Source organism: Contarinia nasturtii, unplaced genomic scaffold (assembly GCF_009176525.2).
Source record: "Contarinia nasturtii isolate CC-2019 unplaced genomic scaffold, AAFC_CNas_1.1 Cnas_scaffold_745, whole genome shotgun sequence".
NCBI classification, from domain to species: domain Eukaryota; kingdom Metazoa; phylum Arthropoda; class Insecta; order Diptera; family Cecidomyiidae; genus Contarinia; species Contarinia nasturtii.
The window spans coordinates 53079-76984 of NW_022198093.1; the positions used below are offsets into that span (position 1 = coordinate 53079).

Below are 23906 nucleotides of genomic sequence, written 5' to 3' on the forward strand. Positions count from 1 at the left end.
GTACCGAAACAGCTTATGGATTTAACCATAAAGAGTCTATAACCACTGTGCGGGGGGATGCAAGAGTATATAAGTGAGACATCCACTCAAGTTCCCCCAATAGTATATGCATTTCAGAAGCTATTTGTACTGAAATTCTACCGACAATGTTCGAGTGAATTATAACCAATCGCAAAGTGAAAAATGTGGTTTGGTGTAATTTTGAGACATTTTTTTTTTTATTCGAAATCATTCGAAAATAATTTTAAAAAATTATATTTGCATTTTTAAAAATCATATTTTTATAAAAAATAATGTAAAAAAAAAGTTTCGACATGATTTTGAATAAAAAAAAATTTTATGTCACAGAGAATAGATAATGTTCATCTGCTTCATATACCAAACGACATGAAAATGATAGAATGCATCGACTATATGATTGTCATTGCTTTGAATCTGTTTCCATTCAGCATAATTTTTATTGCGAAAAAAATGAATCGAATAAAATTGGACGGAGGACAAACAACGATTTTGATAGTTTGATCTGTGAAATTAGGAACCGTTAAAATCATGTCCAGCGATATCCAATGTAAACTCAATCTGGAAATCCCCCGACGCGAACTCCTTCTGACATAAAGAGATAATGACTTAATTTAAAAAAAAAATCAGGCCATATTGCATTTGTTGAAGGCTGAATACCAATACCAATATAATATGAGTGTATTTTTTTTTTGCAAACATATATTGTTGCAGAAAAAAATGAAGGTGAATTCAGACGCATTAAATCGATTCTATCCTGCCCAATGTTATTGAAAGTTCCTTGGTGCATTCACACGATTTCAAAAGAGATTTTCAACGCGTGTTTTCCTTTCGATTTCTTAATCATTTTTATTTTACTTTTTTATTTATATCCGTTTTGTTTGTGTGTGCTCTCCAACCGAGTAAACAGTTAAAACCGAATCGTAAACAAACAAATGCACCATCACAATACTTAATCCATACCAAACGATGCCACCAAATACGAACATTTTAATTCGAATTGTACAAGACGAATCTTGTTTCTCAGGATATTTTGTGTGTTTTTTCTCTCATTTTCTTTGAATGTGTGTTGCAAATTAAGTTCACAATATTTACACACGATGATTTTAATTGGAAAAAATACCATACTTTCGCAAACAATTGACGCTAAAAATAAGATTTTTTTTAATTAAAAAAATCCTGAATCAATATCTAAACGAACGTTTTTTTTTTATTCTATTCACAGAAGTGCGCACGAATGTGACAAGCGAATTACAAAATAAATATACCTCAGTGGAAGTAAAAACCGATGCCTTATAATAATTTTATGAATAAACAGAAGAATTTAAACCTTAATTCAACACGTTGGAACCAAGTTAAAAGACTATATTTTTATAGAAAATAAGACACAAGTGCAACAAGTTGTAGATTTTTTAAATAAAGAAAAAGTGTGCAAAAAATACTTGAAATAGTACGAGAGATACAATCGAATTTATAAATTGCGTTTCGAGCAGATAGTGGAATGGATTCGTTTAATGCGACATGGCCGTCACCCGATGGCATTGAATCGATTTCAAATGACGGAATCCAAATGGATCTAGTGACGGATCTGCAAGAATCATTTGAACCGTTACAAAGAGCACGGTGAGTGTATTGGCAGTTTTGGCCGACGAGTTTTAAAAAAATACTTCGAAAAGTGTTTGTTTATGATTGTTCGTTTTATTTTTCGTATCTCGATTTCAGTTCAAATACATGGCCTTTACCTCGACCAGAAAACTTTGTCGATCCCGATGAGTCTGAGAGCAATAAATGTAGTAATCAGCAGCTATCAACAAGTGAGTATACAACAGTCTTGAAACAACACCTAATTGTGATAAGATCAAACAATGTTTCACACGAAAGCAAAATATGTTTTCTTTTTTTTTCCACTGTTTTTACGTGTTGCCAACCATTGCATCAAATCATATAGTTTCTTTCAATACTTGTAAAGAAAATTAAATATTTGATTCGCAATTTTCCCCACGTCATAATCATCAATGCCTGCGTAATAACGTTCCTTTTGAATGAGGGTTGAAAAAAAAAACATATTTTCGTATTCAATAACATTTCAAGCATGACGTTTTCATTTCTGTGAAATGTATTCCGATTATTTTCTAATCTAAAACCAATTTTGTTATGAAATTGTTTTTACTTATTATCATTATTATATGATGTGCTTTTATGTTCATTTCAATCAGATGACTCACATCAAGTGACATTACCCAATTTGACGGCGCAAAAGAAGAATTCATCACGTCGAAATGCGTGGGGAAATTTATCTTATGCCGATTTGATAACGCAAGCCATCACATCAGCCGTCGATAATAGGTTAACGTTAAGTCAAATTTATGAGTGGATGGTACAAAATGTTCCTTATTTTAAAGATAAAGGTGACTCAAACAGCAGCGCTGGCTGGAAGGTGAGTGTATTTGTTATATACATGTATTTGTGCCTTTATTTTTCGTCTCATATTATTTCCTTTCATTCGTTCTCATTCCATTCCTTTCTCCTATTCCTTTTTATTATCGATGAAGTAAGCTCTTTTATGGTTTTATTATGTTTCATTAGAAATTCCTTTAGTCCAAAGTATTTCAAATTCTTTTTTTTTCTCGACATTTTTCAATCGGAATGGTTTGACTTTTGTTTGGCTGCCTATTTAAATAAACCTGTATGCCGAAAAATATTGCCAATTAAACTACGCATCGCACAAGATATGACGATGTACCCATTTTCGCATAAATAGCTAAGGTTTCCTTTTACACAAGAAAACACAACCAAATGTGATATCATATTTCATATTAGCAATCAGTCGTTATGAACACATTGTATTGTAGACTTTGTATCCGAATCATTTTTATCAAAAAGAAAAGAGAAGAAAAAAAAAGAATGAAAGATTGCTCATTTTATATGTGGGCAGTGACAAAATAGGTATCGTAGTTAAGAAACGTGATCGCATTCTATTCTCTTCGATTGAGTTTCTACATAGTTTCGAAATTCATATTGAATCGCCATTCAATTGGTGCGTACTCCAAATTTTTTATGGTGATTCTTGGTCAATCTCGAAAGTTCATATTATTGTAGTAAAATAAACAAGTTAATAACTGCAATTAATATTTTTTTTTAATATGCGCGATTGCTGTCTGCACTTCAATATACATTCGATTTTGCTTTTATTTAAGGTCGAGACTCGAACGATATCACTGGAGTAATAAACGTATGTTATCAAACAAAATTATGATTATTCACTTTTGCTGGAATTTGAATCATATGATTTATGAGCTCATTCTCACTGAACTTCGGTGATTTTCCTTAAACGACTTTTTTATTTGAAGATCTTGAAATTGGGTTTAACGCTATTCAGTCATTTGTACTTGAAATCTCAAGTCTTCGCAGAGTCTGATAAGTTTGGGAATAAATAACGATAATAAGTAGTTCTTAGAATAAATTTTTACGTAAAGATAAGATTTTTTTTTTTTAAATATGAAATCAAATCTTCGCACATATGGAAACATGGAGAATTCCAAGCAACCTTTTGCTCCCCTGTGGTAATTGCGAAATGTAAACAACACAGCCAACGTATGTAAACATATCAATGCGATTTTTATAAATCACACAACCTAATCGTAATTCAACCAAACATAATCGGACTGATAATAAGCCAGCTTTTATGACTCTCTTTCATGGAATAGTGTTTATTTTGATGGAATTTTTCCCGCTATTTGTGACGACAAAAAAAAATTTCTCAACGCGCACACACTTTATGACAGATCGGAAATAATCATATTATTAATTTTTTTATAAGATAACGGCGTGATGGTCATTGTATGAATACACCAAAATTAATCAGAGAAAGAAACTGTTGAATGAAAAATGTTTTGTAAATGTACATATACAATTATAACTGTATCAAAAGGGATAGTTTGCAAAATTTAAAAAAACCCTATGGCACAGCACTCAGCATATTATGACTACACGAACGAACGAAAAAAAAAATTGATTGCAGCAAGTTAATCTAATCTAAAAGATGACTTAATGAGGTTGAAGCGAGCGCGTTCAAACATTATAATAAATATCTATACATATGTCGGTTGCTATGATTTTTGATTTATGGCCGTCTATGTGATTGTAATTATTCACATTTAGCAATGGAAAAATTCAATTCGATTTTATACACGCTCTTAATCTTGGGGTGTGTAAGTATATGGATCAAGTGCACCGCATCGTGCACCGCATTTAATTTGGTTCTAATTGTATTTTATTGATATTTTCACACAGATACACACGAAATAGCCAATCTCATTGATTTTATGGCTGTTAACGATGCATACAGTACACATCGTGCACATCAAGTCCTATAAATGGATAATCTATATTATTCAAATGACAGCCACGACAGTCGATCAATTAATTCAGAAGTCTTTTTTCTGATATTCAATTCGTCGTAATTTTTTTAAATAATACCAAACGATAATAATGATTTTTGCGCTTCGTAAAACATGTAGATTATCACTCGTTCAAACTGGTTATGAAAATTATATTCATTAGCGCAACTGATTCTATGCACATTTAGCCATGATTGTACATTCGATGGTTGCTCTTAATCATTTCTCGTCTGGCTCTGGCTTTTTTTCGGTATATACAACGTAAATGCACGCACACAGTATGAAAATCGCCAAACAATGTCCATTTATACGGATTATGTGAACAAATTTTTTTTTTGCTTTGAATTACTTTAGCCTTGGCTTTAGAATCAGACGATTGTCATCTCTTGCAGGTGTCATGCTAATAATTCTAATATTTTATTTGCTAAAAGTTAATATGCAAATGCATTTTCAACAAATCAATGAATTAGAATCGCATGAGTGCTCATGACATTTATAATTCATAATAAAATTGATAATGGCGTCAAATGCAATCAGAGCATATACTGAGCATAGATATATATTCGGGATATTTTGTGAGTATCCGATATTTATCGCAGCCAGACATTATAATGGAGTGAAAACAATAGAAGTGATTGTTATAGGTTTAAGTATAAAACCATTTACATTACTACAATCACTATAACAATAACTTCTATTGTTTTTACTCTATTTCAAAGTCTGGCTCCAATGAATATCGGATACTGACAAAATATCCAGGATATATATCTATGCTTAGTATATGCTCTGAATGCAATGCAAAATCAGTTTGCACATTAATTTTTACAATTATATGTATGCATAAAATTACTTGGCACAAACGAAAATGACCCCAAAGTTTAAAAAAAAATTGGATGATCTCCAAATGACTGAAATACAATAGAAAACGGCGCCCGTCTACACCAATATAGAAAATGGCATTTGTTCATTATGGCACATTAAAAAAGGCGACTAAATCGCAATCGAACATTGGTAAAGTGTCGACGTCGTTAATTTATGGTTATGGGTTCTAGTTACAAATTAATTTATGCAGTTTGACGAGATGTTCACCAAGGAAAAAAAAAAGTGGTGACATTTATTTATCTAATAATTGTTAGCAGTTCTTAAAGTTTGTGTGAGAGAATTTTTAATACAAAAAAGTGTCCGTATGGTTGTCTGTTGAAAATGTCACTCGAATCGACATCGATATGCGTGCTTATACTCGAACAATGCGAACTATTTTGTGAAATAGTTCGTTTGCAAATAAATTTAAATTCATTCGTGTAGACTGAAAGGGAATGAAATATTTGTGTCGCTGTAGCTTATACGGTAGCGATTGTCAAATATCAGTTTCATTGGAAAATACTTTAAATAAAGAACGTTTTATTTGTATTTAAATTATGAAAAATACTCGACATTTTATTATAAAACAAACGTTGAAGAATGATATAATTGTATCGAACTTTTTTCGGTACAAAAACATATGAAAGAAAGAAAAAATCGAAATTTCATGAGATGAAGAGATAGAATAAAGAAATTTATTAGTAACCATGAGTGGCTAATCTATTTTTACTGAAAATTCACAATTTCTCTGAGTGAGAGGTGCTGCCATGGGGCCACTTTGCTTCGAAGAATGTGGGCTTGAGCACATATAAACTATATTAAATTGTATAAGAGACAGACGACAGTTAATTTGACGAAGTCGACATGTTCGAGTTGGCTTTATTTTATATATATATATATACAAATTTTGTTCACTCATGAAAATCGTTGGGGTACGAAAAACACGAGAGTGTGAATACGCGCACGAGAGACAAAAAAGCAAACGATACTGACAGGCCAAACACGAACACGTTGTTTTTTATTTCGGCTACTTATTTTGTTGTGATACATTTTTGGCGCGTGCACGCATATATGTCAGTTCCTGTCAGTTTGTATGTGAACAAGGATTAGAGTTACTATAGTTCTTTTTCTGCAAGTAGGATATGTTATGGGTTTTAAATTGCTATAGGCTCAAAATATATACACATGTGTAAACAAAACTGGTTTATCATCATACATTGTTCAACGACACAGAAATATAAATATATATAAATGGTACGCTCAGGCCATATAGCTCATAAAATTTTATTATATATCGTTCAAAACACGAGAAAATAAACTAAGGAAACAGTACGCATTATCATACACGTGTCACACATACGTACTTACTGGGCTGTTCTTATCACACCTTTCGGCAATGCACCTAGGTAACCCCGACACGTGTAGTTCTCACCATATAAACCCACCCAAACTGACAGATATACAAAAAAACACTGATTCATTCCGAGGCATGATAACATACTGAACCAATTTTAGCAACATCATTTTCCAACTAACAAAGTGAAATCAATAACTTTAACCTTCAATGAATTTTGGTCATCATCATGTGTGAGGACAAAACTATGACGAATGACATGCTTTTATTTTGTTCAATAAAAACAATGGAAATTGCTTTTTATCATAATAGCGTACGCCAAATTTATTATGAATCAAATCGAAACAGAAATATAGAAACGTTGATGAAAGCATTTAGTAACGACCAAAATGACCTATGTCATAAATTGACTTGCATTTTTCACAGTCCCAATTATTGAGAGAAACAAAGCTAATTGCTTATTTTAATTGCTCAATTTATTAATCGCTTGGGATGTACGATGTGTGCTGACATCGACATAGACGACAACCAAGGATTTGATTGCAACACAAATAGAGACGACAAATTACATTTCCTATCTTCTTCATCGTATGTCTTTGTCGTCTTTGTCACAATGTGATTTTGCTAAAGCAATCGCAAATGAAATTTTGAAAGCAGAGACTAAACCATTTTTCGTTGAAGAATGTTTTTTTTTTTCACGAGTATATTTTGAAGGATGATTTTTCCATAGTTGGCCTTGTTTTAGTGTCTAGTATCACGAGAAGTAAGGCGCCTTTGAGACGTTCTGAATTCAAATAGCTATAGGAAATACTTTTCACATTTAACACACACCGCACGACATGCTGCATCCAATTCAACTTTCGATGTTCAGAAGCGACAATTGCTTAAGTCGGTAGAAAGAAAAATTCTGCACTGGCATTTAGTCTTCCTTTTGGCAATGAGAAAAACCCTTTCAATACACACAAACTGGGCATTATTCTAATGATAGTAGTTTATAAATAGAAGAAGAGAACATTCTACTTACATTTTTCAAATCATGACTTCTTGTGTGCTACTTCTTGAATTATCAACTCAATTCAAAGAATCTGATCTTAACTGATTCAAACATTTAAATGGTATATTTTCCCCTACAAACAAATCCGTAAATGTGAAAAGGAAGAGTCCAAATTAAGCTTGAAAACGTGCGCTCGACATTTGGCTGCGTCATAGAAATTATTCATTGAACCGGCCACTTTTTATTAACCATGTCGATGAGTTTTGGCAAAGTTCCTTCTGGATATATGTGTGTATGTGCTGATATTTCACTTTCATCTCTGATGAGTATCCTATGTTAAAATAGCAATTCACCAAAAAAAATCTGTCAAAGGGAATTTCATCATTACACACTTTTTTCCGTTTGATATATAGTACACGACCCTTTTCAGTATCGAATATAAAAAGAGATAATCTAAAGATAGAGAGAGAGAGAGAGAGAGAGAAATGCAATGATTGCGAGCAATCAAAGGAATTTCCCCGAAATAAGAAACGTTACCTAGTAACCAGATTGTAATAAAACTGCTTGAATTTTTTTTTTATAAAAGACGAGATGGAAAGTGAAAAGAAATTTGATAATTTTACGATGAAATATGAACTGATGGATATAATTTAAATGACATAATTTGATTGCAAAAGCTCACTCAAGTCATAATACATTTTCATCACATGGAAAAAAGAATATTTCTTTTCGTCATTCCAGTTCCAAAGACGATTTTTCAAATACGGTAAAAAATATAATAATAAAGAATCAGAGCTGAAAAAAGCAGCGAATAAATTAATGAATTATATTTGTGTTTATGCGAATTACAACTAACAAATTTAATGACCGTATTATATGATGATATGTGACAATAGTAAAATGTTGTCAAAATGCGAATTGAAACGCATATACATACAATGTCATCAAATTGAAATAAGCTAAAAAAAAATCTGCCAGTCAAATTCATCAAATCTATCATTCAGTGTTTATGATTGGGAGTAAAAAAAAATTACGAAAGTTTTTCTAAGTCGTACAAAGTGTAGGTGACGATAAATTTATCGAGCGAACAAGATGAAAATCACACACACACACACACTCTCTGAAGAAAGCTGTATCGATGTTAAAGTTATATTCGTAACGATTGGCAAACTGGCGCCTCTTTTCCTGATCAATTCTATACGAAATCCGGTGTGTTTGTATATGAAAGTGTGTAGCAAGTTTTGTCTGGGCAATATATTGAAAGTGCACAGCTTTCACATTTAATCAAATAAATTTTTTTTGATACAGACACTTTCCCGAATGCTATAACCGAATATGCTTTTTGTGTAATGACATTTTCGCAGCGGGTATTGTGAAAGCGCATTTTTTCGGAGTGATTTGAATGTCTCAGAGTGTGTAGGTTTTTCCACCGAAATCACAGTGCTATATTTGCCATCAAAATCAATTAGAGATTACAGCGATATCAAAATATTGACAATAAAATAAAAATGCTGTGCATATCAATTCTGAAAATAGATAAGGACGATGACTTTGTGTAAGTGATTTGGATGTGCGTATTTGGTTGAGTTATATATATATATCGATTTCGATACGATGATATACTCACATACACAGCCAGCTGGATAAGATTTTTGGCAATAGTGAGAAACTTGACGAAAGCATCTCGTTTATATATACAAAAGTCAACATGTATAAGATGGTGTTTGTCAGATTTTACAATGTGTTTATACAAGATAGAATGCGGGAAAATCCTTTGTTTATGTCTCAACAATTGCTTAATTATATCCACAAGGTATATAATCAAATTCAAGTCTAAACAATGCAGCCAAAAAAAGATCAAACCGCCGGAAAAAACGACGAAGAATTCGAATGTTCATTTTTAAACCGTTTAAGTTAAATATATTTCATTCAGAACAAATTTTATTCGTTTTTTTTTTTTTTCAATTTTTCCAACAGAATTCGATTCGTCATAATTTATCGTTACATAATCGTTTTATGCGCGTACAAAATGAAGGCACCGGTAAATCAAGTTGGTGGATGCTTAATCCAGATGCAAAACCAGGTATTTATACTAGATTATGAGCACTTTGAATTGCTCAGCAGGTTGGAAAAATGTGTTTATTTCATGAAAAAGCGAGATAAAGATAGAATGTGCTTAAAATGAGGATCATTGACGCTGGGATGTATATAAATGACGATAGCTCTTATCCATTACGACACTCGATCCAAATAAGATTTGGTGAAATAACTCCAGTACCTATTGACCTCCAGACGATTATATGAAGATGATAATATATATATATATATATATATCTTGTTGAACTTTGATGGGGTTTTAGAAAAAAGAATACTTGATTTAACTCTTCATTTCAACAAAAAGAAACACTATAAGATTACACGATTTCGGCTCTCTTTTTATGTAAAATCTACAAAATTTTAGATTAACTTCAGATACAAATAAGATAAAATAAAATACGAAAATTCATAGTATGTATTCTATTCCATCACATCTTTGCGAGTAAATGCGATTTGACCTTCATTTTCAAGCCATTTGTCGTTTCGGAATATATTTCATTCAGTTTCAATCATTTTGGAATGAGTGGGAAATGAATGAAAATATTTTTGTGGGCTTCCATTTTTTTCTGTCGTTCATCAAATTACCCTTAATTTAGCTTATTTTTGTGATAACGTAGCAACAAGTTCGTTGTCAACTGAAAATTTTGATAAATATGGGACTCAATTGGTTTCTATGGCAAATAAATCAAAAAATTTAAATTCACATTTTTTCTTTGTCAAGAGACTCTCGCTTTTTCTACGCACCTGTTCAATGAGTAACAAATTTGAGTGGATTCCAATATTTAATTTGATTTCATTACCGCTTGTAATTCATTTGAATAGGAAAATCGGTGCGAAGACGTGCAGCATCGATGGAAACATCGAAATACGAAAAACGGCGAGGTCGTGTGAAAAAGCAAGTGGAAAATTTAAAGAACGGCGGCCTAGCGAGTAAGATTACTCTTCAAAAGAAAAACAGTTTGAATTTTATTTGATGATGTCTAATACAGATTTTTTTCCTTGTTTGTATTTTCTCTTGAAAATCATGTAGGTATGTCTGGAATGAACGAAGCATCTTCACCAAGCAGGTAAATTTTCTTTCTGAAATGAAATATTAAAGTACCATCAAAGAGAAATTTCATTAAATTTTTTTTTTCGATTTTTTTTTCATCTCCTATTTACCATATCCTCATTTGTAGCAGTATCAGTGAAGGTCTAGATTTATTCCCAGACAACAGTCCACTCCTTAAGTAAGTTAAATATTCAATTAACTTCATCCCAATTAGTAAGAAAAACTTGTACATAATTTGCAACGTTAATCTTGAGTATTTTAATTTACCAGATTCATCCTCCCTTTCTTCTAAACATTAACGATTAATTTAGAACGTTCTTTTTTTGTTTCTTGTGTATGTGATGGATTGCTTAAATATTATTTACAATTGTCAATGTCTTTTTTCTTTTTTTTTTTCAATTGCAGTACTGGTTTTCAACTGTCGCCAGATTTTCGACAGAGAGCTTCTTCAAATGCCAGTTCTGTTGGTCGGCTCAGTCCAATACCATCCGTAGTAGTCGATTTGGATCCAAGCTGGAATCAGTACACTTCACTATCTCAGGATTTTGACTCCAATACTATTGGATGCAATAATCTGCAGGGAACTACAGATGGTGCCATCCAAATAAATCAATGTGCCACATTGGATCAATTGGCTGGCTCATTGGCCGACGAATTGAATATTCAGAATGATTTCATGCAAGGGTATGTTTACATTTTTAACAATTACAGAAACATTTTTCTGATTAAATTTATTTTGTTGAAATATCAGATTCAATCCAGTTGTCACTGTGCAAAATCAACCACCACCACCTCCGTATCAACAGCCATCTCAAACGTTTTCTATGAATACGACAAATGCATTGCCAGCGTATGCAGTGCAACAACAGCCAAATCAATGTCCCATCCATCAACGCCAACCATGTTCTTGCTCACAAAATTCCACGGAGGTTAGTATAATATACATTCCGTTCACTTTCACTCCCAATGAATTTCCATTTGTTTGAAGTTCATTCAATATGTGCTAATAACAAAATGATTCGATATGTTTATTTCGTTCTTTTTCTGCTATTATGATTGACATGTGCAGCAACACGTAACACCCCCATCATGTATATCGCCGGCTTATCCAAACAACGATATCCAACAAAACTTTAAAGCAGCTATCAATTCGATTAAGGTGTCACCTGTCAATACAACGCCAAATCTCGTGAAATCGAACACCAATAAAGGTATGTCACACTACGGCAATAATATATTGATCGTCTCATGTTACTTTTCGAATAGTAAATTTCAATATCAAAGTTACGGTGTCGCACAACACAATTTCTGCCACAAGTGGACATTTCATAATCGTTCTTGATAACATTTCATTTCATCGTGTTCTCATATGTTTCGTATAATTTATTTTCGCAATCTCACTTCGAATACTAGTTCGAAAAATTGAAAACGAATGAATAACTTCAAAATTGTTACCATTACGAATTGAACTTATTTTAAATTTATGTTTTTCGTCCTTCACGCAAAAAAAAACTCCCTGTATTCAATGAATAATAATTATGAACATCTACTTAATTTTGGTTTCATCGTAACTGCCTCCAAACAAGCATGTAATTTTCGAAAGTTTAAAAGCGTGTGCTTCATTGGTTACAATGAATCCCTCAAGTATTTTCGCGTAGAGAATTTTTCCCCGAAACGTTCACTTTTAGCAAAAAGAGGGAAGAATATCATTATTTATGTATTACCATTTTTCAATTTACATGGAAAGTATTTCGAATGGAATGTGTTGTGCGAAGCAAAACCGGTAACTATGTGAACGACATCGATGCGATAATAACAAACAACGTTCAATTCAAATGGGTGGCTTTTAAGCAAACGTTTAATTTATTAAATTGTAATCCCAATGATTCCAGATCCTACCGATATGCCATCAACATTAATGGGCCAGTTCATGGAAGCCTTGAATAGTCAAACTAATTTGGATGATTTGAATTTGAATATCGATAGTTTTCAAGGTGGTTTGGAATGTAATGTTGATGAGGTAAGTTTATCGACCGACCTACCAATATTGGCCCAAATAAAAAAATTAATAAATAATTGTTTTCTCATTGACAGTTGATTCAACAAGAGTTGAACATTGATGGATTATTGGATATAAACATACCAACACATTACACCGGATCTCATTTAAACCAAGCACAGAATACATCGATCGGTCTACCATTGCCTCAACAAAATGACGCAACTAAATTGCACAGCGTTCAATCAACAACACAGTCAGCTGGCGTTACGTCACCATCTTGGGTACATTAGAAATGTTCGATTTTTTACTTGCCCATGATTGTCTTTTTCATTCTTCTAATACGTGCGCGCTCGTATAGTAGTTAGACGAAAAATACAACAAAATAAATGAAAAAAAGAAAACAATGGATGAAATAATTTAGTCAAAAACGCTTATGTTAAGTAGTAATTGTCGTTATATCGATGTCATTCACTACCATCCACCACCGTTTTTTTAGCATCAAGTAGTGTGTAATATAGAGTTACGCCAAATTTGCTGTTTGTGCGTAAATCCGTTACTAAAGTAACAAGTCTGTTATACGCAAGCAGTTTGACTCGTGTAGATATTCAAATTGCGACACCCCAATCGTCGAATATTACCAATTACTTTTAACACGAGTCATGACCCATCCCCTTTGTACCTATGTTTGGTTCTGAACGACAAACAAAAAACAAAAATACCAACATTTGAAAGAGCAACATTTTGATGAATACACAAAGACTCGTTTCGATCGATTAGTGAAAGAGTGAGTGGAAGTTTCGCCGCGGTATTCGAATTGTATGCCAGACCAAATAATATTATAGTCGGTCTCTCACTGTCTCTTTCTTCGGGTATGCTACAGTGCCGATTTAAGGACATCAACAGCATTGAATATCTACACAAGATAAAATGGTTTATCGATAGGCAGAATATAATAAGAATATTTTTATAAAGACAATTTTCCTTTTGCTACATTTTTCATGTTTCATTGACTGGTTATCTGTGTTCAGATTTTCAAACCACATGATTATTCGATTTGATTTTCATCGATATACTGAATTTTCCAGCATAATTCAAATTCAAGTGTTCTAACTTGTGAGTTATACAATTCTGTCCATGGCAATTACTAATTATAATGGACGTTACAATTGGATTTTATTGTTTCCAGTTCGAAATTTATAGCCAGAATGTTGCCAATCAACGGAATGACAGTAAATTTGGCAAAGTCGTGGATCGAAATCGTTCAGTAAATTTATTATGTGCTTTCTTGGTCAAAATCTTCTGTTTGCTTGCTGTTTTCACCAACGTTATACACGCTATTCAGTTCAGTTTGGAAACCAAATCCATTCCAATCTTAAAATTGAAGCCAGAACATTTTGGCCACACCAAGTCCGATGATCGTTTGATATGTCTGTTTTGAATTGGTGACATTTTGGTGATTTGATCCGAGTCATGTTGATGTCCATCTCCATATGTACGAAAATCAAAAAAAAAGTTTATGCAAATTTGTGAAATCAGTGAAACCACGAAGCCTTTGGCCACCAATTTTAATCCCATCGATACCAAATCCTGCTGTATTTTCTAGATGATGATGTCAGCAGTCCATTGAACTAGGTGTATAAGAAAATGGGTCAAAATGACGTTCTCAATATGGGTCAAAACAATATTACGCGTTTCTTCGAGAAATGATGAACGTTTTAAATATTCGCCGAAGAATTCAAGCAATATACAATCTTTATTTTCGCTGTACAAAGCTTTTCAATTTATTTTTTATTTTTCTTCGAAACTAAAGTAATTTAATGGGAAAATGATTACTATCGCTTCATTTGAAGATGTGCTATAGTTGTTGATTTTTCGCAGAACATCGAATTTTCATCCAATCAGACAATGGAATCTACAGCAATTGATTTTGCAACGACATTTTGTCATTTCAAAGTCAATTATTTGTGGATTCACATTTAGATTTTACTTAGATTTCATGATGTATAGTTGTTTGAATTCTTTGTGATCAAGATGGATTTTTTGTGAAATTTCGTTCCAATGTTTTCTCTGTTGACGTTAATTTAAACATGTGGTAATTCAATGAATTTCTGAACAACGTAAAGCGTATACAAAATACACACACTTAAATGTTAAATGTGCCAATAATTATACATATTTAGAATTATGTATAACGTGCTAGAGTAGAGACAGTTGAACGCACAGGTGCAAGGATTCAAAAAAATGTTTACAAAATTCGATGAGAAAAAGATTTTTGGAGAAAAAAATGTCATCATTTTAAATGATATTTCGATTTGGTGTTCGTTACATGAAAATATGCTGAAATTCAAAACGCTTATAAAAGGAAACGCATTTATTCAATTAATTTATTCAGCTAAAATGAAAATCATGTGTTGAATGCCACGCACATTGTTGAACTGAGACATCGACAAACGTTGCATTAGAATGTAACGAAATCGTTTGATTCGTGGATCGAGCGATATTTTGCTAATTATATTCGGAAAATCAGAACTCAAAATCGCATTCAATATTCTATGAATGATATATCTGATGCGATGATTTATGTATTAAGCAAAATTCATATTTTTGTAATGAAATTAGAAATGGGAATTTTATTTTCCAATTGCGTACATTGTTCAATGATAGCGATATAAAACATTGTTATGAGTGTGACTCAATTTGTAAATATTTTAACAAAAAGTCTATTGACTTCGCTTGGTGACGAATCGGTTGAAAACAACCAAAACTCAATTGATTTGCATAATGTGTTTGATTTGCTATATACATTGCTTTTGTCGGCACATACACACACACATTCTCTCAATCGATTTTGAGAAAATATTTTGAAAATAATTTGCAAAAAGTGTCTTTTGGATCGAATGACAAACGATGGCAAAGTGAGTACGACTTTTTTTTCCAAAATTTATTGTTTTGTGAATGCCCAAAATTTCATCAAATGAAATTCAAAATGAATATAAATAATAATTTATTGACACGTTGACAAATGTTTAGCAAAATTTACTATCCGTATATAGAGGAATTATATTGATATTTTACAATAATTATTATGTGCATCTAGCCGATAAGTGACAAATGAATGTTATTAAAAAAATATGTTGAAATATAATGCAGAGAAATAAAAATGGTTATCGTAAGTTTGTTGTTTAAGTGTTTTAACACATAACCAATGTAATGAGTTAGAGTCCAGTTGAAATTGAATTGTCAGAAATAATATAAACACACATTGTCGTGCTAAACATATTCAGAGAAATATCGATATAGGATAAACAACCTTTCAATATGCTGATCATGTCTTCTATTTTTTTTTGTTAATTTATGCTCTTGTTCAATGTTACGTAATTCATTTTCTTGCAAAGACAATAAGTACCACCAAAAATCTCTGATACAATTCATATAAACTGCGAAACTGAAAATTGAAATAATAAAACGAAAAAAAAAAACTTGGGAAAAATCAACAGTGTTTCATTTAATTTTGTTGTTTTATCTAGTACGAAAACATCAAAGTATCACGGTATGTAATGATTCATAAAGAATTTCTCGTTGGATTTCATAAAATATGACAAACATCGGTTGTAGTTATCCGTTTCAATTTTAAGTTGAAATAAAAACCTTACAAATGTTATCATGATGGCAAATTCACAATAGTACCACAAAGTAGAAAACACACACCTTAAACACGCTTCTCTAATAACTGAAACCTATCAAAAGACGTGAATTGAACAAATGTTCACAATAGCAACCAAATGTTCAAATTTATTGAGGAGTTATGAGATTTTGAGTATTTTACATAATCAGCTGTTCATCATTCTCGTGAAAAGAGCATCCGATCCAAAATTCAGTTTTAGTAAAAAAAGGATACAGGAAATTGTAGCAACAGCAACTACTAATTGAATGTCAAACTTCGAAGTTGTCAAAAGTTAAAATTGAAAGAAAAAACTTCAATAAGCCTTTTCATTTGACTCAAATTCGCAGAAAATGTTCACTTTTATCGTGTATAGGTGATGTAATAGACTTTATGCTGTCAAAATTGAAGTGGATTTATTGAGGCTGTAGTTCTTGATAGTTTTGCACATGATTCATCTCCCTTAATAAAGACACATATAAGCTTAATCCTCTTTTCATATATTTTTCAATGGTCAAAACAATCACATACATACACACAACGCCGTCCAGAATTTCATCTGACTAATTGAAATTGCTGCGATGCAAGGATCACCTGATGCTCTGTCTCCCCCCCTTTTTCGCTTTCTCTCTTCCGCTTTCGCTGAAACAATTTCTCGCAGCAAATATTTTGTCAGAAGATAACTTTATTGTCATATCGTTTTTTTGTATGCCATGCACGCCGATTATCCAGTTTTCAGCAAAACACACCACACTACCAAACTTCTATAACGAAGTTCGTCCATGAGATGATAAATGTAACACAGCTTTACTGTTAAAATTATTTCATTTCTCACGTAGCGAATCAAATTAATGCTGCGGTTAACCATGGTGGATGTAAATTTATATCATGGGCTGCTCTTATTAGATTTTTATGCTACCTGCGGTTATAAACCGATTTTTGAATTCAAAGTGTGACACAAATATTTAATGCCCACTAACTCTCTATCTCGGTGTAATTCTGTCTATTTATCGCTTTCACTATAATATGCAGTTATGATTTTTGGTATAGAACAGTGTTTGAGTCGCAAATTATATGCATAGTGTAGTATGTGAAAAATGTTGCTTTTTACGGTGGCATGTCATTCGGTCAGATGTTATGATTTGCGAGAAATAAGCGCCCGTTGCTAAGGGGCCGAAAGTTATAATTTATATTTTTCAATAGTAAACTATACAAATGAATAAATCATTTTACAGGTGACGATGGTAATGTAAAATAAATGTTTTTTCTATGTGTATTGAACGTGAGTTGAAAGCGGTTTTAAGGATTTTAGCTTTTGGCTTGAAACAAAAATAATGAGCAACAACAAAAACAATAACAATAACAATTGTCGCGTAAGTTATCTCCCGCTTTCGCATCACCGTTATGTTAATGTAAATAATTAAATTTAATTAGTTTTACGTGTTTGTAAGAACGGGCACGAAGGTCTTAAGCGATGATATTTAATTTTATAACAATTTCTCTTTCGTCCATCCGTCTCACGTATTATGACTGGCGAAATGAAAGTACGAAAGAAAAACACACGAAACACTTCTAAAACTTTTGCAAGTGAATTCCAGGATTTGTCACTCAATTATTATCGTTTTACACCGAATTCCAACGGGGAATGCAAATTAATTGGAGACTCATCAATAACTTTTGGTCGCTCTACATTCATTTTCAATGTGATAAATCTGTGGTACTATATCCAAAAGCCAATTTAATGTGTCAAACGAGAGCACTTTTCTAAATAATAAAGCAAATTTTAATTTGGCTCATCATTCATCAGAAAACAAGTAAACAATGTGCGTGTTTGTCTCTATGTGCCATGATAGCCATCGCATGATGAAAATTAAATCGTTATTCGAAGCATTCGTTTGGAAAAATGTATGAGTATAGATAGGTACTTATGAACGCGAGATGCGTTGCAAATGACAATGTTTCCGATGCGTTAAGCAAAAACAATCACGATAAAAACAACAAACAACCATACCAAAGCGTACGCATAGAAAATCATTCGGAAAAAAGAGCACTTGGCCAAAATCGCTTTGAATTCACACGAATGAATGCGAAATCTCTAATTTATAGCTCGTATTTAATATTGTCCATTTTTGCCTAACAAATGATAATCCCAGGTCTCTTGCTCTCTCTCTCTCTTCCCCCCACCGCTCACTTGCCGGATATTACGATAAATGGCTGTAAATCATGTTGTTTTTCTGTGTGTATCATCCCATACACTATACTTTATATATGACGGAGTATACGCGTGAAATTTTGTCGTTGCTTTTTATCCGTTCCGCGTTTCGTTCACTCTCTATCTTTTTCTGTGTGTGTACGTTGTTTGGTCGTTTTTGTTATTGGCTTGGGTCTTTCACTTGGCCTTTTACGTCTGTTTCATTTTCATTTGTATTCAGGCGAAAATGCGCTTTTTTTCTTCTTTTCCGTGTTGTTCATTTCATTTGTATGTTCAAGTTTTCGCAAAAATGTCAAATACGTATTAAGTGATCTTGCTAAAGCTTCATCAACTCTATGTATGAGGGTAATTAGTTATGCGTCCGATGAGAAAAAGTGAGGCACACAAAACTCCCAGTAAATTTTTATTGGGTCAACAATCGTTAATTCTCTCTGTGTCCATGTCTGTTCGTGTCTCCGTGTGGGTGTGGGTGTATATGCATGGAGTGCGTTGAATACATACACACGACCAACTTATCCACATATGATTGGTGTGCTGTGTTCTTTTTACAATTCGGTCGCATTAATTACACGCTTATATTAAAGTAGTCAAATGCTAAGGGCCAAATTGAAAGAAGAAATAAACCAACTCTATTTTACCTATAACTAAATCAAACAATCCAAAAGTAAGCCATTTAAGACCACAAAATTTGGTCATTGCGATTAGATAAGAACACATCTTTTCTGTTTATGCACGCCATCGGACTCAATCTCCTTCCAAATGTTTACTGTTGTAAAATAGCGGGCATTATGTTGATTTATTTGAACCAGTTTTATCGAAAGTGATTTCCACTCAATTGAGAGTTGGCTTGCGTGTCCATTTAAAATTGCTTTTGTTGATATTTTCAAAATCCAAACAATTCATTTTTGCACAGAACACATCGTATCCTTTTAATATACGCAAACAGGTCAAGCATTGTTATTATAATACTAGATAGTATGGTATATTGTAAATATACATATAAATTGAACTGAACTGATTTTGAGCACTCAAAAACGATGTAGATCGTTGCTGCTGCTGTTGTTTTCGTATGCTGAAAAGAAAAGCTCCAAGTGCCAAAGTATATAGGTTTTTGACTGTTTGTTTACAAGTAATACGTAAACCAGTACTTACATCATACTCCTTAGTTAAACCGTACATCAAATTCGACGATTTTGTGTTCGGTAATCTCAAATACTATTTATTTCTGATTCACTTCATTAAGTTTATACAAGTTGATAGAACATTTACAAGAATCATGTTAATCAGCTAGATGAATAAAAAATCAAGAAAATTTGTTATTACGAACGATTTTCGGACGATGTGGCCAACCTGATATCACACTAACCAATTCTCAATTGTTCGACTATAATCTAATCCAATCTTACTTACGTTTTATACTAACAAAGTTTTCCAAATATAAAATCCAAATGTTTGACCGTAGCAGGTGTCTTTCCAATCTGCTCTCATATATATTCCTTGAATGTTTTAGGCAATCTTTGCTCAACAGATTTTGAGCCAAGTTTGTTTCGAGCTCACACTCACTCACTCTATAACGTTTCATCCAAACATTATCGCATCGGTATATACGGTGTTCAGTTCAAAACCGATAGTACTATGTCAACGGTATGGTTTGTGACCAGATTGCTACTAGATGTGATATTAGCACTCATGAATTTTCGTCTAGATATTTTATTGTTTTATTTATACGAAAGTTTTGTGTTGTTTACACTCAAAACGATGGAAACATACTTAATTTTATGCATGTGAACGAATTTTCAAGAAGATTGAAGTGTATGTACTTTTACTGTACAAATATTGACCGAAGCCATTTGATTGTTGTTTTTGCACAATGATGATGGGAGTGCTCCAATTTTTGGCTGAAATTAGTGGTACTTTACCTCTTTCTCTTCTCTTCTCTGCGTCGTGTTGTGCGGTATTTTCGAAAGGAAATTTTCTCTAATAGAAGCAAAACCGTTAAGGCTTTACTACAGCCCCTTCAAAATGGAATTTCTATCTAATTTAAATACGACATTTTAGAGCTAGAGTGTTTGAAAGCAGCAGCAGTAGCAGCAGCTCCAATGACAACAACAGAGATCAAAAAAGAAAAACTATTCTCTATTCTACTGCTGGTGCTGGGCTACTAATTATCCGAATCATTACACTTGAAGCAGTAATTGGAAATTAACGATTTGTGATGAAACAACGACAACAAAAACTACCAGCACCAGCACACTACTGCTGCATAATAGTTGTCATTGAATAAGGTCGGCATTGCTATGGCATATTGCAGTGTTGTCGTTGTTATGTTCATCTTGGTGTGCATGTGTATGTGTGCCAGTGTGTAAATAACAGAGTGTTTTTGAGTACAACGAGCTATTTTATGTGTCGGAAAGTTTTGTAGAAGAACAAAAAAAAAATATAAAATTGAATCGCTTGCAGCATCACACGATCCGGATTCCGGGGGTAGACAGATAGTAAGAGAAAGACAACGGAACAATAACGAAGAGTTGTGCTCAACAACTCTCATCGATCTTTCGATTCATAGCCGGCAATAAAGATAAATGAATGGTAATTGCACCATACTACAAAGAACATGTGTACGGTGCGCTCAAATTGCGTGTGTATATTGCTACAGCAATAACAGACGAATTGTCCTTTGACTAGTTGAGAAGAATTAAGTGCAGTGAACATTCGTTCCTTGGAGAGGAAACAAGAGGAATCGGCATTAAATTTTATACGTTCTTTAATTTCTTGCCGTTTTCACATTTAAACATTTTCCCTTCCCGCAAAAAGTTTAATTTGGCACTATTTTCTATGCATTTGCAAATTCTCGTATCTGTAGAAATTGAGACTCTCAATTCGCTTCCTCTGTCGAGTTAAATCGATTCTATGGCGCATACGGTGATGGCAATAGCAATTGGAATGGGTGGAAAGATGTAATGACGCCTCGAGATGAAATGTTGAGCTGAACGTAATGTTTTGAAAAGTGTGCTATTTTAATGTGTATTTGTGTGTATGCGCTCATTAGAAATGTTCATTGCTGATGGCAACATCGTTGTCTTTCATTTATCTCATTTACACTCGACATGAGCACAAATGTAATCGCGAACACGCCACACCAACTCCGATCATGAAATTTTGTGAAGAAAACATTGTAATGTTTATTCAAAATAAATCTAATTATTGTTAAGAAATTTAACTGGGAAATATTTTTTATTATTGTTTGCTATTTACAGGAAAATGAGACGATAAAGAGACTATCAATGTCATTGCAGCATTTTCTTCAAAATGCTCAAAACATTTTGAACGAATCGCGGCTCGGCGGTAATCAGCTTAAATTGTGTTTATATCGTTGCATCAAAACTACTTCGATCAAAGTAGTCATTGTCATAGAGGTTGTTCAAGTCGACAGCAAAGGCGGTAGCTGCGTTCGCAGTTTATTTTTGAGCATCACGTCTTTGACTTTTAAATAAATACTCAACGTGTCTAATGACATATTAGCGTTTATGCCTGATGCTGTATTACCCTCGCTCTGTATTCTTTCGGGGTGAATTAAATTTTCTCTTGAGGTCACTATGTGACTTTTAAACTGAGTTGAATTATGAGGATGAAATCAGCTCTTTGTTATAGCTCCGCCTGAAGGCGGCGGCTTTTGGTATATCAAGATTAATGACAAAAAATGGATCTTGCTCGATTTATCAGTAGGAATACCCGTGTAATTTCTTCGGAACTTGTGCAAAAGAAAAAAGTTAAAATTTATAGTTCGTGCATTGTTGATCACGATTCTGTCCCGTCCATGGCGTAGGTCCCTCTTGATGCATTTTAACATGATTTTTGCGATCTTCATCACAAAATTCACCATGGTGCAATGGTTTGCATCAAAAAAACATTCCACTACCATTGCTCAAGATGTGGAAAATGCATGACGCGCTTTGCTTTGATATAGTATGCAATTATCTATGTGCAACGCGAACAACCATGAGATAGAAAATAAAGAATAAAAACAACATTATAAATTAAATTTATTTGGAGTTCACTTTGTTGCCGATTACATCATGTTATGCGGCACAATAAATTGAAATTGTTAATGGTGGATGTAATTTTCGGGCATGCGGTAAAAATTGTTTTTATTTTCACTTTTCATTCAATTTTGCGAATGGTGAACATATCTCTCTGTGTGTGTGAGAGTGCGAATAATGTGAGTCTTTGATGTTATGCCATTGTCGAAATGCAATTCAATAGTGCATCATTTTATATATTTCCATTTTACGCTTTTGTTGTAATTTTCAAATGTTTTTGAAACTAAAATACACCACAAACTACATGCCGAAGCACCGCTACATTACATAAAATTGGTCGTTTTGCTTCCGACGCGAAATGAAATAGAAGAAAAAAACAGCACATAGAGCAAATGCATTTACAAAAGGAATACGCTTCATGCGCACATAGACACACACACACTCACATCAAATCGAATTAAATTCGAAATGTAAACATGAATTTCGCAGCTAGAAAAAGCATGTCATTTTTTATATTCGTTGTTATTTAAATCGATCTGCACCGACGTCATTTTGCTAACATTGACTTCACAAATTTAATTAAATTTACATAAATTACCCGGGCGAATCGAATTTACTCATCTTTCTCAAAATTTTTCCAACCGCCTTGTTCTTGCCAGCATGCGAGTACTTCAACTAAATTGAATTCCATTCAAATTTAATTCTCATTTATTTGTCACCGCGTTTTCTTTATCTCTCTTGTATTGCATTACTATTTCGCATAGCGAAACATACACCCCCGCATATACCCCACACAGAGTGAAAAAAATGTTGACGTGTAAAATGAGTGGCAATTTTTCGATCAATGTGCGCCTAACCGTTACATATAGTCAGAAAATTTGAGACCAAGCTCATTTTTTTCATACAATTTCATACAAATTGACGATTTTTTTGAGCAATATTTAATATATTTCAGAAAGAGCTAGACTCATAATTTTTTGCACACTTATCGTTCTATTTACGAAGGGTAAACTAGTGCAGTTTTACCAAAAAATATCTATGCGTTTAAAAAATATCCGATGTTTGCACTTTCAAGTGTGAAAAAGGATTATTTTTCATAGAAAATGTGTCTCTCACATTGGTTGTGAGAGTTTTGCGAGCGAAAAATGTATAATTTTGATTTATTGAAAATATCGAGAGGAGAGTATGTTTTTATTCAGACATTTCTCAGCCATAA

At 33.0% G+C, this 23906-nt stretch overlaps 1 protein-coding gene across 8 annotated transcripts in view; it reads left to right on the forward strand.

The window, feature by feature from the left end:
• Positions 1 to 16256, forward strand: part of LOC116341545 (forkhead box protein O) — a 33324-nt gene extending 17068 nt beyond the window's left edge. For 6 of the 8 annotated variants that reach the window (XM_031768674.1, XM_031768672.1, XM_031768675.1 and 3 more), the window contains exons 2-13: positions 1244 to 1641; positions 1741 to 1832; positions 2235 to 2455; positions 9605 to 9710; positions 10547 to 10654; positions 10755 to 10791; positions 10903 to 10953; positions 11181 to 11459; positions 11527 to 11704; positions 11845 to 11986; positions 12668 to 12795; positions 12870 to 16256. In XM_031768674.1, coding sequence (XP_031624534.1) covers positions 1520 to 1641; positions 1741 to 1832; positions 2235 to 2455; positions 9605 to 9710; positions 10547 to 10654; positions 10755 to 10791; positions 10903 to 10953; positions 11181 to 11459; positions 11527 to 11704; positions 11845 to 11986; positions 12668 to 12795; positions 12870 to 13067 — 1662 coding nt within the window. In that variant the 5' untranslated portion in view covers positions 1244 to 1519 and the 3' untranslated portion in view covers positions 13068 to 16256. The remainder of the gene's footprint in view (positions 1 to 1243; positions 1642 to 1740; positions 1833 to 2234; positions 2456 to 9604; positions 9711 to 10546; positions 10655 to 10754; positions 10792 to 10902; positions 10954 to 11180; positions 11460 to 11526; positions 11705 to 11844; positions 11987 to 12667; positions 12796 to 12869) is intronic. The other 2 variants (XM_031768671.1, XM_031768676.1) reach the window with 2 other exon arrangements.
• Positions 16257 to 23906: the final 7650 nt, after the last annotated feature.